This window comes from Gigantopelta aegis, chromosome 4 (assembly GCF_016097555.1).
Source record: "Gigantopelta aegis isolate Gae_Host chromosome 4, Gae_host_genome, whole genome shotgun sequence".
NCBI lineage: Eukaryota > Metazoa > Mollusca > Gastropoda > Neomphalida > Peltospiridae > Gigantopelta > Gigantopelta aegis.
In genome coordinates, this window is record NC_054702.1 from 15,499,820 (window position 1) to 15,517,828 (window position 18,009).

Genomic DNA, 18,009 nt, shown 5'->3' on the forward strand with positions numbered 1-18,009 from the left:
ACTGAAACTGATCAACAAATCAACAAAAGTTAAGACAGACGTAATTACTGAAACTGATCAACAGCAGGTAAGACAGAAATAATAACTGAAACTGATCAACAACAGTTAAAAGCAAGTAATCACTGAAACTGATCAACAACAGTTAAGACAGACGTAATCACTGAAACTCATCAACAACAGTTAAGACAGACGTAATAACTGAAACTGATCAACAATATTTAAGACAGACATAATCACTGAAACTGATCAACAACAGCTAAGACAGACGTAATTACTGAAACTGATTAACAACAGCTAAGACAGACGTAATTACTGAAACTGATCAACACCCGTTAAGACAGAAGTAATTACTGAAACTGATCAACAACAGCTAAGACAGATGTAATTACTGAAACTGATCAAAAACAGCTAAGACAGACGTAATTACTGAAACTGATCAACAACAGCTAAGACAGACGTAATTACTGAAACTGATCAACAACAGCTAAGACAGACGTATTTACTGAAACTAATCAACACCCGTTAAGACAGACGTAATTACTGAAATTGATCAACAACAGCTAGGACACAAATAATAACTGAAACTGATCAACCACAGCTAAAAGCAAGTAATAACTGAAACTGATCAACAACAGTTAAGACACAATAAATCACTGAAACTGATCAACAACAGCTAAGACAGACGTAATGACTGAAACTGATGAACAACAGATAAGACAGACGTAATTACTGAAACTAATCAATACCAATTAAGACGCAAGTAATCACTGAAACTGATCAACATTAATGATATGTGAAAAGATAATAAACGATTCAATTAATCCACATTCATTATATGCCTTCCCCAAGTTCAGCCAGCAAACGTTTTGCTAACGTTCGCGAACTATTTGTTTGATTCCCGACGTGGCCATTTAGTTTACCGTGAAGCGCATAAACCAGTCCAGCGGGCGTTTTTTCGCTCGGTCTGGCTGAACTCTGCCTGAGTTACCAATACAGGCGCATAAGGCAAAAATTATCAACTCTAGTTTGAACCAACTCCCTTACGTTTCAGTCGTAATGGAGTTGACGAGTGTATTAAATGTAACAACACGGAATGTCTAACAGTTTTAGAACATGGTGGCATTGTTCCCACAAATGAAGGCAATATTTAGCTTGAGATGAAGGCTGGTCCCAGGTACACTGAGTCGTAGGATCGATCCGTTTCGGTGGAACCACTGGAATACCTTTGGTATACCTACGTTGATGGCATGTGCTGTCTTGTCTATAGGCAAATTCATAAATATCGTTTCGTGTTGGTACGGATAACCTATACTCTTACAGCAGGTTTCATCCTTATCCGAGCTTCATAATAACCATGTTACCCAACAACAGTAAAGTAATATCTGCTGTAGTATCAAATATCCATTACCTTCCATTCCATCGTCACACACACACACACACACACACACACACACACACACACACACACACACATACTGGTTCCCCAAGAGGTAGAGCACTATACCAGCCACACAAGGAAGAATACTGTATTATATATATATATATATATATATATATATATATATATATGCACACACACACACACACACACACACACACACACACACACACACACACACACACACACACACACAGTCGAGCACAGTTGTGTCGATCTTGCTTGAGTCGATATTTCGCTTGTATCGATATGACTTGTCGATCCCGGCCAAAATGTATATTAACTATCATGTTTTTATCTCGGTTGAGTTGATATGATTTCAGTCAATATTACATTTGTGTTGATATATTTTGGGTCCCAACGTAGACCTTTATATGGAAAAATGTCTCTATGTGTCGATAAAATGTTAAAAAAGGTAGACATGAATTGCGCGATCTTAAATCAAAACCGTACCGGTATTAAGAGCACCATCAAAAGGGTTGCCGACATCTGACGTACGGTATGATTTGTGGTTATGGTAACAGTTCACGTGTGAGATGAACGAATGTTATTAGTGTTATCTAAAACATTGAACAAAGCATTAAATCGTCTCAACAAACTTTTGTTTGCAACAGAATGCAACTAGTCACATGACTTGTGGCTTTGATAAATTGATGACTGTTAAAAAGGAGGTTATTTAGTTGTTAATTAACAAAAAAGGCAGCGATCTCGCCATTTCTCCGATGACACCACTGTTTCCACAATGCTAGCTTTATTAGATCATCTGAGTCGAGACATTCGGAGTATGACCTAGTAACAAAGGCTGTGACTTCAGTGGAATATGCATGTTCCAACTACAGCCTATCACCTATCATCTCATGTTAGACAGCAGCATTGCCACTGATGCAAAGATTGTCAGGGAAAATGACGAGGAGTCCGATTTTAGATTGTCGTCAATAACCAAAGCTGTCGCTGCCTGTCCTTGTAATTGTAGAATTAAACGTTTTAGCTCTGCAGCTTTGATGCCACGACCCAATGCGCGACATACATTATTACTAGAATTAGGGTGTTGAAATTTTTATTTGTTCTTCCACAAAATATTTGGTTTAACTGTACTTTGTTATTAAAACTTTCTTATAAATTCATGTTTGTCAAAAACAAAATTTAGATTGTTCTAACATTCAAAATGAGTTTAATTCCACAATTTGTAGAACATTTGAATGATGTTTGATTGGTTAATTTATTTTTCATAGCATAACAATTTTCATATATATACATACATACATACATACATACATACATATATACATATACACACTCACATACATACATACATACATACATACATACATACACACATTTTGTAAGAACAATACTTTGTGAAAAGCAGAATATTAAATACGTACTATTTTGCCTTAAAAAATCCGTTATTAATAGGGATAAGTGTATATAGTTCGTAAAATGTTCGTATTTCACCAAGTTAACATTTTATTTACTTTTTTTATTGACTTACTTTCAGTGATCATTCTGGATCCACACAATTTTACAATGACGGCTCGCAATAGCACGTCAATCAGTTTTGAATGGACTCCTGCCAAACACAATTTATCTATTACTCCCACATATCGTGTAGACTGGACGGGAGAGGACGATACTGGATCTACTGTTTCAGAATACAACGCCACAACTTGTTCGAATCTTATGCCTGGAAAAATGTACAAATTCACGCTATTTGTTCGTGTTTCTGATGATAACAGTACATTTGTATGTTACCAGCATAACAAATCACTGAACGAAAGAACACGTGAGTATTGTCGTTGATTTGAAACTGATATATTACAATTTTAAAAAATGTTTTCTTTATATTCGAGGTTTTCAGAACTTCTGAATGTCAGCTGCCATCCCATTTCTACTGACACACGCTGTGTCAGTTGAGAGATAGTCAATCTGACAGTATATACGAAAATAATTTGTAAATATGAGGACGGTATTATGGTCTTTACTGCTAGACTAAAAACGAACTGTTTTGCCATGACTGCAATGGAATTACACAGGCCCAGTGTCAAGGGAAAGAAAGTCGGAAGTGCCATTTAACCCAGGCCAAGGGGCAGAGGTGGGGGTCTCAAATATGCTTATATAACTGATCCAAATAATACGTCATGATATTAATGCTTTGGCAGAGATACGTACTTTACAAATTTCGTGATAGCTTTCGTCTTCTTTATTTAAAATTAGTAAATTAAATCAGAAACAACTAGAAAGAAAAAGCCTGAAAATATACGTATTTTGTTACCCCAAAAAGGTTTCAAATCTCAAACTATGTCTGAACTAACTCAAGTAAACTATAATTGAAGGGGCTCCCCTCTCTAAATACCATTTCTGTTAAATATTTGTAGAAATTTTATTTAAAGGGACAAAGAAAGAAAGAAATGTTTTATTTAACGACGCACTCAACACATTTTTATTTACGGTTATATGGCGTCAGACATATGGTTAAGGACCACACAGATTTTGAGAGGAAACCCGCTGTCGCCACATAGGCTACTCTTTTACGACAGGCAGCAAGGGATCTTTTATTTGCGCTTCCCACAGGCAGGATAGCACAAACCATGGCCTTTGTTGAACCAGTTATGGATCACTGGTCGGTGCAAGTGGTTTACACCTACCCATTGAGCCTTGCGGAGCACTCACTCAGGGTTTGTAGTCGGTATCTGGATTAAAAATCCCATGCCTCGACTGGGTTAAAGGGACATTCCTGAGTTTGCTGCATTGTAAGATGTCTCCGACTAATAAAATATTTCTACGATTAAACTTACATATTAAATATATTTTCTTGTTTAGAATATCAGTATCTGTATATTCAATGTGTTTCTGCTCGTCTTAATATTCGTAAGAAGCCCAAACTGGATTTTGTCTTCAAATAATTTCGTACGTACGAAAAAACTATATTTTAGGAAATAAAATGAAATTTAACCTAGTACAAATATAAGAACGATGAGAAACACGTTCAATATACAGCCACTAATATTTTATGCAGAAAAATATATTTGGTATGTAATTACAATCGTTAAAAAGTCTCTGTTAGTCAATAACATCTTAAAAAGTGCAGCAAACTCAGGAATTTCCCTTTAATATATTTTTTTTTGAGTGAGCATTCATATGTGAAATCTATTTACGGAAGCTATGTACTGGCGAATACTATTAAAGTTACAGTACCCCTGGTGCCTTGACCCCATCAACAGCTTCATCGACATTTGTGAATGTAATATGTGAGACTAGTTTACTGTATTGTAATGTTTCGACTAATAAAATATTTCAACGATTAAACTTACATATTAAATATATTTTCTTGTTTAGAATATCAGTGGCTGTATATTCAATGTGTTTTTGGTCGTGTTAATATTTGTTAGAAGCCCAAACTGGATTTTGTCTTCAAATAATTTCGTACGTACGGAAAAAAATATTTTAGGAAATAAAATGAAATTTAATCTAGTACAAATATTAGAAAGATCAGAAACACGTTTAATATACAGCCACTAATATTTTATGCAGAAAAATATTTTCATATGAACTACAATTGTTTAAAAGTCTCTGTTAGTCGAAAACATCTTTAAAATTGCAGCATACTCAGGAATGTCCTTTTAACGTTGGCGACGAATTATGTTTAAGGATGAGTCAAGATCTGTCTGTACCACATAGACGAAGTTGAGTGAAGACAAACTGGAGAATACTTTGCAAATTGTAACATTGCCCAACACGATCATTTTGGTGTGTGTCCGCGCGAGTGTATGTGCGTGTATGTGTATGTGCGTGTATGTGTGGGGGTGGGGGTGGGGTGGGTGGGTGGGTAGGGTTAGACAGCCTTATGTTTGGTCTGGAATTCAGTTTGGACAAACCACTGATCGTGTCTTCATCATGAGGGGCACCATGACCGATGGAAATACACGAATGAAATGATTACACCTGTAGTCGTCCCTCTAGGCCAACAGTAATTAGCATATTTAATTTTCATGCCCAACCCCACTGCGCACAAGTTATGAACGCTGTGCTCCAGACAAACAATATCACTCACAGGGACTGTCCTGCATTGCAAGTTCCAAGTACATTTAATTGTCCAACCTCCATGTATGCAACACTTGTTATTGAAAAGTATAATCCATACATGCACCACTTGTACCGGCCTCGGTGACGTCGTGGTTAGGCTATCGGTCTACAGGCTGGTAGGTACTGGGTTCGAATCCCAGTCGAGACATGGGATTTGTAATCCAGATACCGACTCCAAACCCCGAGTGAGTGCTCCGCATGGCTCAATGGGTAGGTGTAAACCACTTGCACCGACCAATGATCCATAACTGGTTCAACAAAGGCCATGGTTTGTGATATCCTGCTTGTGGGAAGCACAAATAAAATATCCCTTGCTGTTTGTCGTAAAAGAGTAGTCTATCTGGCGACAGCGGGTTTCCTCTAAAAACGGAGTCAGAATGACCATATGTTTGACGTCCAATAGCCGATGATAAGATAAAAAATCAATGTGCTCTAGTGGCGTCGTTAAATAAAACAAACTTTACTTTACTTTTGCACCACTTGTAATTTAAAAACTAATATTTAAAAGGTGTGCCTGTGAGCCAGAAGGCTTAAAGTTAATACACTGTTCTATACATTTCAAGGTAATATCTATCTACATGTACACCGGTCAGTGAACCACAATTTAATTTTCAGCACTATACATTTATAATTTAGTCAACTGCAATATCGTATTGCATTTTTCTTTTATTCATCGCGGAGTAGTCATTTATAGGCGGTAAGAACTATTGTTTGAAATAACACTAACAGAAGTGCTTTAGTTTCTTCCACAATGATTCCATCATATTTCTTCGTCCAAATATGTTTTCTAGTTTCGTTCAAATGATTGCACTCCACCAAAATATGGCTACCGTCAGAGTACACTGACAGTGCTCACACTGAGGTGGAGGATCCTTTTTTAGAATAAATGAATGGGTCGAAATATTATTATGTCCGTAGTAAGTATTCATACAATTGATAAATAATACTTATTTTATATAATTGTAGAACCCAGTCCTGCATCCGTTAGTACAGCCCAAAATAGTTTAACACTACCAAACATCACCATTTACTTTAAACTTGCTGAAGGAATAGTCGACTACTACGAGGCAACGTTAACAGGAGGAAGCGTGGATAGTTCCACCGAGAGAGTGTCGAACAACACAGACCATGTTATATTCCAAGTTCTATATGGAGATACGAACTACACTCTGACGTTAGTTACACGTACCGGCAACCTGACAAGTGAATCTTTCATTCAAAATGTGATAACGGACATAACAAGTAAGTTTTTCAGTTAACCTTTCATCTTTGTTTAAGAAATGCGTGTTGTATACCTGTTTTTTTTTATTAGAGATTCCAAATAATATTGAATGTATGTTAGTTTTGTGTTGTCATGTATGTAGCGTAGGCTGATATTTTCCTACATTTTACAATTATTATAATATAGGATAGCTAAAATAATCCCGGGTTTCCTTCACAGTGAACTGTTTTTTTTTTAGTTGAGTGTAAAACCTGATTCACGATCTTTATGTAACATTGTCAACATAACAGTTTTGTGTAAACATATATTATTAAAACGTTTATTGCATAAATTGGCAGCGTTCATAAATGGCCATGACAAATGATTTTTTGTTCATTAGTTATGTTAGGTTTATAGAGCCAGATCTACGAGGGGTATAAAATTATTACCAATCGAATTTCATGTACGCCTTACGAAAGTGTGATACGTTATACACGAAGTAAATTAGTCCTATTTATTATAAGAATTAAATATAATAAACCCAGGAACCAAATTATTTATTTATTTATTTATTTTGTACTTATTCAGTTAAAATTCATATTCTGAAGGTGCAATGCGAGCGCTAAGTCCATGGTGTCAATTTCATAAAGTCCATTTGATGCAAGTTTGCAGTCCATACATACTAGTGACGTCACAATTATGCCATACTATTGTTATGACCCATATCACAATGACTGAAATATACGATAATTATATAATCGTTTATTGGAAATCATATGGGAAATATTATGTTATACTTAACAACCTTTGGTAAAACAAATGACATATTTGAAACGTTAATTCGTGGATTACAGGTCCGTTAACATCGAATATTGTCTTCACCCCTTGATACGCCATTCTTCTATACCCAGCTTCATTTTGTGCCATTTCAACATATACCAGCTTCCATGCCTAGTATAATGTTTTCTTGATAAAATTAGTCAAATGATTTTATTTATAACGTAACCTATTTATTATTTTGTATGATACTGTCGTCTTATCTTAACATTACCAGAAGAAGGCTAAAACGGACATATTCTTAATGCAATATCCAAAACAATTATATCATATTTATTTGTCTAACAACATAATGCATTCTTTATTTAATTCAGACCCTGAACAAGTAGAGAACCCAAACGTTTCAAGTAAAACAAGTTTAGGATTCCTCATCTCTTGGTCACCCCCAAAACATCCGAATGGCGACATTATTGGATACATGATAAAAGCTTTCATTGGACAAGCTTGCTACGCAAATATCACCATTAAGTGTGTCGACGACGTAAAATCAGATGTATGTACTCATTTAGTTTTAAAACACATAGCATATTGTATTCGTATTAGTCCTGGAGCTGTGGACGTTCTGTGTGTATAAGAAATCTCATAAACCACCCGTCATATGTAGTGAAGGGATCTCCTGGGCCATCATAAAACAGGATGAACAGTTTGATTCCTAGCAATAAGTGAGACATTTTATATTTTGTACAAAACTAACATGGTCAAAAAGCAACTAAAAGTTAGAGGTAGCGGAAATTAAATGTAACACAACTTGGTGAACTATCAATACATCATTGTATATTACCTATCATAATGAAGCTTGTAGTACTCCCTACAAAATACAATAAATATGTTTTGGATTGATTAATTTTCAAGGTTAACAGAGGTCAAATTATAACGTAATTAGGCTGTTGACTAAAATTAGGATTCACTCTGTAGTAATGGACCCCCAAAAAGCTTGGTGTAAACATAGAAATGGAAAGTCATAGCAACTTTTGAAAGTTGACCAAAATTCAAATGCTGCTATATTTTCTGAAAAAAGGGCAAACAATTTGAACTCTACAGAACCTAATATGCTTGTTGATGACGTTCTCTTCACGAAAGAAAGAAAGAAATGGTTTATTTAACGACGGACTCAACAAATTTTATTTACGGTTATATTGCGTCAGACATATGGTTAAGGACCAGACCGATTTTGAGAGGAAACCCGCTGTCGCAACTACACGGGCTACTCTTTCCGATTAGCAGCAAGAGATCTTTTATTTGCGCTTCCCACAAGTAGGATAGCACAAACCATGGCCTTTGCTGAACCAGTTATGGATCACTGGTCGGTGCAAGTGGTTTACACCTACCCATTGAGCCTTGCGGAGCACTCCCTCAGAGATTGGAGTCGGTATTTGGATTAAAAATCCCATGCCTCGACTGGGATCCGAACCCAGTACCTACAAGCCTGTAGACCGATGACCTAACCACGACGCCACCGAGGACGGTTTCTTCTCACGAGAAACCGGCACTCCGAAGCCGGAGACGGGCGTACGAGCGCGAGACAGACTGGACTGGATTGTTTCACAGAGCAGATGTATCCGAAACAGGCTCGTATCACGACCTGACATATCGAGCCCGAGGGTACCTCTGACAGCAAACAATATCATACAATGACATTTGACCGGACTGACGTGGTAGGCAAAGGTGTTTGTTTGCGAGTGGATATCTTATTTGGTTAATATTTTGACTTTGTAGTCTGTTGACTTTATATTAACCAGTGTGTAATTAAATTATCATCAAAATTAGTTCGTCTACTGTAATAGTTTAGCTATTATTACAATATTTGCTGAACCTTACAGAAAACCGAATGGATGGAAATGTAGCCATGTCTCATATGAAACGGGTGTTCATAAATGGAGGAACCCTAACATTAGTAATTGCAGTACGTGACATTACTTGTTCATTTAACATACGACGTAGATGCTTGTAGTGTTATTATGTTATTCAAACATCTAACTTGTGAGCTGCAGTGTTAAAATATGTTTAAAGATATACTGTAGTTAAAGTGTATATACACCGTTTACAGGGAAATGAGACGGAAGCAACTTCACCAAATCGAATAAAATGCCAAGACAAGGTAGATTATTCCATATCAGGTTTAATCCCAGCACAAACCTTCACAGTTACAGTAGCAGCAGTAAACGCGGCTGGTGTTGGAAAGCTTTCGACTCTAAATGCCAGCACCACGGATGGGAGTAAGTATTATTTAGTGTTGTATTTAGAGATTACCCAAACAGAATACAGACATCCAGACCGCCAATAGTATAAGATGACTTCTGCACTATGTTACGTTTGCCACCGATAGTACAGGGAAGATCTGTAGCTGTACACTGTGGAATTATGGTTCTCATGATCTGTAATTAAGTATTATTTTGATCGATGTGTAAATGGGTCTATGACCCTCTTTTCTAGAAAAACCTCTTCCTCACTAAACCTACAGAACCAGATCCGACTTCTCAAGAAAGATATATTTATATTATAAAAATAATGGTAATGAGTTTTGAAAATTAACTTGTTTATGACATTTTCTAAATAAAAATACAAATCTGCATTGTATTTTATTAATATTTTCTTAAAACGTGTACTGTCACCAAAATACAAATTGTGCTTAAGTTTAGCTGACGTATTGTACTAACAGTTTATTTATTCACCAACAGAAAACATCATGGATGTGGATAACGTTACGTGGACGAAACGGACAGAGACGGAGATTAGCTTTATGTGGGTGACTCCACATCTCAGGGAACCATTTACAAACGTAAACTACAGCTTTACCTGGACCCCACATGATGGAAAATCTAATTCTACATCAGAAGATCATACAACTATTTTGGATCTTACTCCTGGACAACTTTACATCTTTACACTCGATATCAATCTCTATGATGGTGAACGGTGGCTCACTTATACGCACGAACCGTCTGTAACAGTAAGAACCAGTAAGCTAACTTCAGTTTGTTACATACTTATTAAATAAATCAGTCAAAATTATATAGTTGTATAAATAATATGATTTCTCATTTACCAACTTGTTGATTGCTGTTATGACTGCGCAGTTACAGTTCTAAGGGCTGATACAGGTTTGCAGTTATAATGCTAATGTTACAATTCTTAGGGCTGTTACGGGTGTGCAATTACAATTCTCAGGTTATTATGTGTTTACGGTTACAACTCTATGGGTTGTTATGGGCTTGCAGGTAAAATGCTAAGGGTTGTTATGGTTTTGCAGTTAAATGGAACAAGAACACAAAGTGTATACTGACGGGCCTGCATGTTCATCTACATATGGTATTGTCAGATTTACAAATTAACACAACAATGTTTTACTAGGGTTCATGTGTAAGTTGAGAGTAGAATTATAAACACCAAAACCACTGAAATATTGACACTTGTATCTCTACGAACAACAAAATATAAAATCCCTTATGCCGATTGTGCTTTTAAAATTCCCTAAAATTATTACAAAATATATAGTGTTTCATGCACCCACATGCACACACATAAGATATATAACATGTATATATCATAGTTATCAAAAGAAATGCCTAGTCATTACTTGTTGTGGCCTATGGATGTATTCACACAACCATTGTTAACACGCGTCTTCTCTCTATTTACTTTCAGTAGGTAGGTGGGAAGAATAGAATAGAATAGAATAGATGTTTAATAACACCCTAACACGAAAAATACAATCAGCTATTGGGTGTGAAACTATGGTAAATGCAAACATGAGTGGATGGGAAGAGAACATGTTGTTAATATAAACATATATAACACAGTGTTTAAGTATAAGCGTTTGAGTTTAAGACTGGTATGAATTGGGTTATTATCTTCATATAGACTCCCACCGAGAATGAGTGCACAATTCAGTGAGTAGATGTAAACCCATGACACAAACCTTTCTCGAATAAAGTACTCACCAACCATTAGGATACGTCCTAGAGAGACACGGCCAGCTAAGATGTGTACCCATGTCAGACATTCCATCGGTAATGTATAGATGAATATATAACAGTTTTCATGCATGTTTTTAAGGTCCAAGTCAGCCGGATATTACTCATATTGACCAAGATGAATCAAACATCAATATTCTGTGGAATCCAGCTGAAGGGATAGTTGGCTATTACAATGTGACATTAACACTACGCAATGACTCAGCTGTAAACGAGATTGTGTCCAACTCCACAAATAAAGTGACATTCACCAGTCTGTATGGCGATACACAATATATTTTGAAAATAATTACCAACACTGGAAACCTAGCCAGCAAACCGTTGATACAAAATATCAAAACTAATGTAACAAGTAAGTATTCTATTATTATAGGAAAAATGTTTTGCCAAGTTGCAGTCAAATATGAAGAGGTGACATTCCCTATGTTTTCTTTTCCAATAAAGACATTAAAACAGATTTTTGGCTGGTACACAAAAGGACTAAGAATTAAACAGTTCGTATAATTTTTCTCTTAAATGGTGACGTAATGTGTATGCTTTGCTGTATAGTGTACCTACTGAAAAACAACATTACAAACCATACGAGTAATTCACTACTGTACTGACATAATGTGTAATTCATGGATTACTGATACGTTACTATCGTGTATCGTCTTCATCCTGCAACACAAAACATATCAATGCATTAGTATATTTTCCTACTTAAAAACATTGCATTTATAATGTAGCCTATTTAAAATGTGTTAGTGATTCTGTTAACTTATTTCCAGAACAACACTAAAACAGACGTTTTCATAATGCAATTACCAAAATAAATATGTCATGCTTTTGTGTCTAACATAATAAATTCTTTATTTAATTCAGACCCTGAACAAGTAGAGAATCCAAAGGTTTCAAGTGAAACAAGTTCAGGATTCCTCATCTCTTGGTCACCTCCACAACATCCGAATGGCGAGATTATTGGATACACGATAAAAGCTTTCATTGGACAAGCTTGCTACGCAAATATCACCATTAACTGTACCAACGACGTTGAACCTGGTGTATGTATCCATTTAGTTTTAAAACACGTCACATTATTGTATTCACTTGCGGTGTTTAAATTGAAGATAAATGGTCTTCAATACTGCACTATATCATTCTTTTAATTTAATAAAAAACGAAATCTACTATATTGCCATGCAAAGCTAAGTACTGAAAATACTGGTTCAAAAGAAATCTCGATTATGACACAATATGTCAAATGATATGAACACAGAAAAATATATTTGTTTTAAAAATAATGTAAGCGGAGGAATTTTAGTGCACATTTATTTTGAAATATTTTAAATACATTTACTAAACATTTTATAATGTTCTAAATAAGTAGAAAATATTAAAATATAACACAATATAATAGAGATGTATTAATTTTTATTGCAATATTAATTAATGATAAGACACAAGCACTCATGTGACAAGGGATTGGCATTAAACATTAGAGCCAGATTAGTGATGTAGGTCCGGAGGAGACACAGATAGGCAACAAGGGTGGTGCTGGTCAATTTGACGTTTTCTATATTAGCACTAGTAACAGGTAAAACCTCCACGGTTCGCCAAGCAGGCACGGATCCGACGTGGCATGTCCCTGATTTAACGTCCAATAACATTTTGGGGGATCCTGTCCTCTCTTGGAGAGTGGCGCCTAATTCAGCCAAATTGGTTGGCTGACGTTAATGTCATCGGATACGTCGTCCGATGACGTCCCACATGTGTTCAATGGGTGAAAGGTCTGAGCTTAGGGCTAGCCACGGTAGTGTGGTGATGTTCCTTTTTGCAGATACACAGTGACCAGTAGACTCCGGTGAGAATGGGTGTTGTCGTCCTGACAAACAAATGGCATCCAGCTTGACGTGCGAATAACACAACCATCGGTGCAAGGATGTTGTCACAGTAGTACTGCCCAGTGATCCTCCCATGAACAATATACAGCTGAATTCCGACAGTCATGGTGATGCCACTCCATACCATAATGGATCCTCCCCCAAATCGGTCATGAGAACGAACGTTGATATTGCCATAGCGTTTATTAGGATGTCGCCAGACACGCTGTTGTCGATCATGGAAGTATAATGTGAATCTGGCCTCGTCTAAAAACATTAGTTGAGTCTAATGCTTGTTAGCCCAATGTCTACTATGCTGGCAGCAATGTGTCTTGCTGTCAAATGTGGGTTAATGTAGGGTCGACATGTGTGGATGTTACGTCTATGCAGTCTGTTACGGATAGTTTAACCAGACACTGTAACGCCAGTTGTAACAGGGAGTCCTCTTGCGATTTGATTGGCTGATTGACCTCAATTCCTCAACGTATAAGTCCTAATGAAGTGGCCATTAACCGGAGTTGTGGCCCTTGGCCGTCCTGAATGGGGACAATCATCCACATTTCTAGTTCGTTCATATCGGGCCCACAATCGGCTAATGACTGATTGTGACACATTAAGTCTACTGTCCACAATTCGCTGGTTGGTGCCAACTTGGAGCATGCCTACTACCATGAGACGTTCCTGACGTTGGGGACGTCGCATTGTTGAAAAGTTACGCAATGTTGTAAAGAATGTGACAGCAAGGTTATGATTTAGTGTTCCAGTAACAAACAAGAAAGAATGTTGCCACAGTGTGTACGCAATGTACACATAAACTAAGTGTTCAATTTCAAATCGCGCCCTTCGTACGTGCAACGTCATGTTACGTGCTACGCGGTCAAAACAGTTGTTGCGTTTTTTCATGCCCTGTGAGTGAGAACATTAATGCACATTGTGCACTTATTTTGAGTTTTATATCTCATTTCATTCTATAATTATTGATGTTTGAAATGGAATATCCCCTACTTATTTTTAACAGTATATATCGAGAAATGAGAGTATTTTGGACTATCAAGTTGCTATAAAATGATACTTTATACGAGTGTGTATTACTACCACATTTAGACATTTCATGAAATTTGAAAAGTACAAAATCACAAAATACTGTTAGTATCGATTAGCTGTTAGAAATTAAATCTATGTTGAAATTATTTCTGAATAAATTTGCATTTGCATTCCCTTTCCAAGGACACCCAGTACAAAAAGTTATCGTTTTAAACATACATTTTGACTATCTTTACACGAGTGCTGGTGGTTACAAATGAATTGATATTTGTATTAATGCAAGTGACAGTATTCTTTCATTTAACATACGACATGGATGTTTGTAGTGTTGTTATGTTAGTCAAGCATCTAACTCGTTAGCTGCAGTGTTAGTATATTTTATAAGATGTACTGTAGTTAAAGTTCCTTTTACAGGGAAATGAGACGGAAGTAACTCCACCAAATCGTATAAAATGCCAAGACAAGATGAATTATACCATATCAGGTTTAATCCCAGCACAAAACTTCACAGTTACAATAGCGGCAGTAAACGCGGCTGGTGTTGGGAAGCTTTCGACTCTAAATGGCAGCACCACGGATGGAAGTAAGTATTATTTAGTGTTGTATTTAGAAATCACCTAAAGAGAATACTATCATCCAGACCACTAATAGTGTCAGTTTACTTCGTACCATGTTGCATTTGCCACCGATAGAACACGGTAGTTTGGTAGTTATACAATGTTAAATTACGAGTTGTCATGATCTGTAGTTTAGTATTATCTTGATCGATGTCTACGTGGGTGTATGGCCCTCGTTTCTAGGGAAACTTCTACCTCACTAAACCAAAAGAACCAGAAATGACTTATCAAGAAAGAAATATTTATGTGAAAAATAATGGTAATGAGCTTTGAAAACTAAATTGTTTATTGCATTTTCTTGTTGAAAAACACAAACGTGCATTGTATTTTTATAAATATTATTTTAAAGGAAACATGCCACGTGGCCTATATTTGGCACCAACCATGTAAAATAAATTATAAACTGAATCACCTAAAATGTTTTTAAACAAATTAAAATTAATTACTTAAAATTGCTCCGTAAAACCCCAGATACAAGCTCTTAGCGGAAATTGCCGATCTTTAATGAGCAGGTCGATCACGTGGTCCGTGACGCCAGACACGCGTCTCTTGATCTGAAGCCTTACATTTAAGCATTAATCAGTACCACTCACAAAGAATCTAAGACTTGCAAAGCTTACCAAAAAAATTAGTGTTCGTTCGCAAAACGTTTTGCCGTATCAATTTGAGCCGTTGGTAAATGAAGAAAGACACATATTTACTTACAACAGTGATACTGAAGAAGAAACGATAGCGAGCCGGGGGGTGTAGAAACCGATGGTGCCAGACCTGACCGGTCAGCCCGGAGCCCGAAAGTAACCCGGAGACAAAAACAGAACCCGGATGTTAATGCCGATGTGTATACTGTTCATATTTAGCACAAAAATACACCTCGGTATGATGTATTTAAATATGTAAAAAAAAAAAAAGGTAGGATTAAAAAAAAAAAAAAAATAAATCGCATTTTTCACTTTGTACATAACGAAATCTGTATTCACCGCCCGAAGAAAGAAAGAAATGTTTTTATTTAACAACGCACTCAACACATTTTATTAACGGTTATATGGCGTCAGACATATGGTTAAGGACCACACAGATTTTGAGAGGAAACCCGCTGTCGCCACTACATGGGCTACTCTTTCCGATTAGCAGCAAGGGATCTTTTATTTGCGCTTCCCACAGGCAAGATAGCACAAACCATGGCCTTTGTTGAACCAGTTATGGATCACTGGTCGGTACAAGTGGTTTACCCATTGAGCCTTGCGGAGCACTCGCTCAGTTTGGATTCTGTATCTGGATTAAAAATCCCATGCCTCGACTGGGATCCGAACCCAGTACCTACCAGCCTGTAGACCGATGGCCTAACCACGACGCCACCGAGGCCGGTTCCGTCCGAAGAAGAAACGTCAATTAAGTCATTAAATATGGCATATACAAACATGGGATTTCGCACGAGGAAACATCTCAGTACGATGTATTTAAATATGTAACAAAAAAGGGGGTACAAAACAAAACAATTTTTTTATATTTTTTTTTTACATATTTAAATACATAATGCTTAGGTAGGTGTTTGTGCCAGATGTGAACAATGTACGTCTCGGCATTAACATACGGGTTCTGTTTTGGTCTTCAGGTTACTTTCGGGCTTCGTTCGGTCAGGAACGTTTTTGTGACGTACTCCGCCCAAAGGTGAAAAACGTTATTAAAAATTATTTTTGTTTTCTACACTTTAAAACCCCCCAACATATTTAAATACATCGTACTGAGATGTTTCCTCGTGCCAAATCTCATGTTTGTATATGCCATATTTAATGACTTAATTGGCGTATCCTTCTTCGAACGGTGAATACAGATTTCGTTATGAAAAATTCCAAAACAAATTCTTACTTTTCCACCCCCTACATTTATTTTTTTAACATATATAAATACATCATGCTGAGGTGTATCTTTGTGCCAAATATGAACAATGTACACTTCAGCATTAACATCCGGGTTCTGTTTTTGTCTCAGGGTAACTTTCGGGCTCCGGGCTGTAAATAGGCTGACCCCAAAGTACGGCGTTGGTGCCCAATATTTTCTTTTGCAATAAAATAATCACGTCTTTCTTCGAATACAATTCTTTGGAAAACCGAAAAAAAGATAATCCCGATCCATTAAACTGTTTATTATATTTACAAAAACCCACAAATAAACGTCACTGTATACAAGAAAGTCACATGACATGCTGTCAAAGTTGAAGGATGTCAAACATGGATTTTACACATTAGAACATTCGTTTAATAGTGTGTGAATCCACCCCTGGCGCGAATACATTCGACACATCGTTGATCAGACGTCTGAAGAACTCTTGGGGAATGGCCTGCCACTCTGCCATAAGAAGTTGACCCAGATCATGAAGGTTGGCCGGAGGGGCATGGTTATCCCGAACTCTCCTGCCTAATTCGTCCCAGGCGTGCTCTGTTGGGGCCAAGTCAGGCGAATATGCTGGCCAATCCATCCTGGCAATACCTTGTTGTCTGAGAAAGTCCGTTACCACCCTGGCGCGGTGGGGTCTGGCATTGTCATCCTGCAGAACTGCCCCGCCGCCAATCTGCTGAAGGCCTGGGAGAACCAACGGCCGGATAATCTGAACACGTTGCCACCGCAGATGAAGTGTGCACCAGTGACGTCTGGCCGTTCTGTGACGTGATAGGAGTGGTGGTCGAACAGCCTGGCGACGGCAGCGTAGATTATTGGCTCTCAGACGATTGCGTATGGTTTGATCAGACACTCGAGTTCCAGTCGCAGTCCGCAGATTGTCACGTAATCGGCGTGCAGTGGTTGTGCGTTGACGTAGAGCGATATTGGTGATGTAGCGATCCTCTCTATTTGTAGTGCTTCGGGGTCTTCCCGAACGTGGACGATTTCGAACAGAATTCGTTGCTTGGTACCGTTGCCACAGTCGGCCAACGACACTCTGGCTGACACCAAGTCT

The 18,009-nt window shown here is 37.3% G+C and overlaps 1 protein-coding gene across 1 annotated transcript in view; it reads left to right on the forward strand.

The window, feature by feature from the left end:
- The first annotated feature begins 2,295 nt into the window (after positions 1-2,295).
- LOC121369712 (receptor-type tyrosine-protein phosphatase eta-like) overlaps positions 2,296-18,009 on the forward strand; it is a 59,378-nt gene continuing 43,664 nt past the window's right edge. The window contains exons 1-9 of the mRNA XM_041494764.1: positions 2,296-2,401; positions 2,937-3,173; positions 6,488-6,763; positions 7,874-8,052; positions 9,607-9,775; positions 10,238-10,519; positions 11,616-11,885; positions 12,398-12,576; positions 14,854-15,022. Of these exons, the coding sequence (XP_041350698.1) occupies positions 2,296-2,401; positions 2,937-3,173; positions 6,488-6,763; positions 7,874-8,052; positions 9,607-9,775; positions 10,238-10,519; positions 11,616-11,885; positions 12,398-12,576; positions 14,854-15,022 (1,867 nt within the window). The remainder of the gene's footprint in view (positions 2,402-2,936; positions 3,174-6,487; positions 6,764-7,873; positions 8,053-9,606; positions 9,776-10,237; positions 10,520-11,615; positions 11,886-12,397; positions 12,577-14,853; positions 15,023-18,009) is intronic.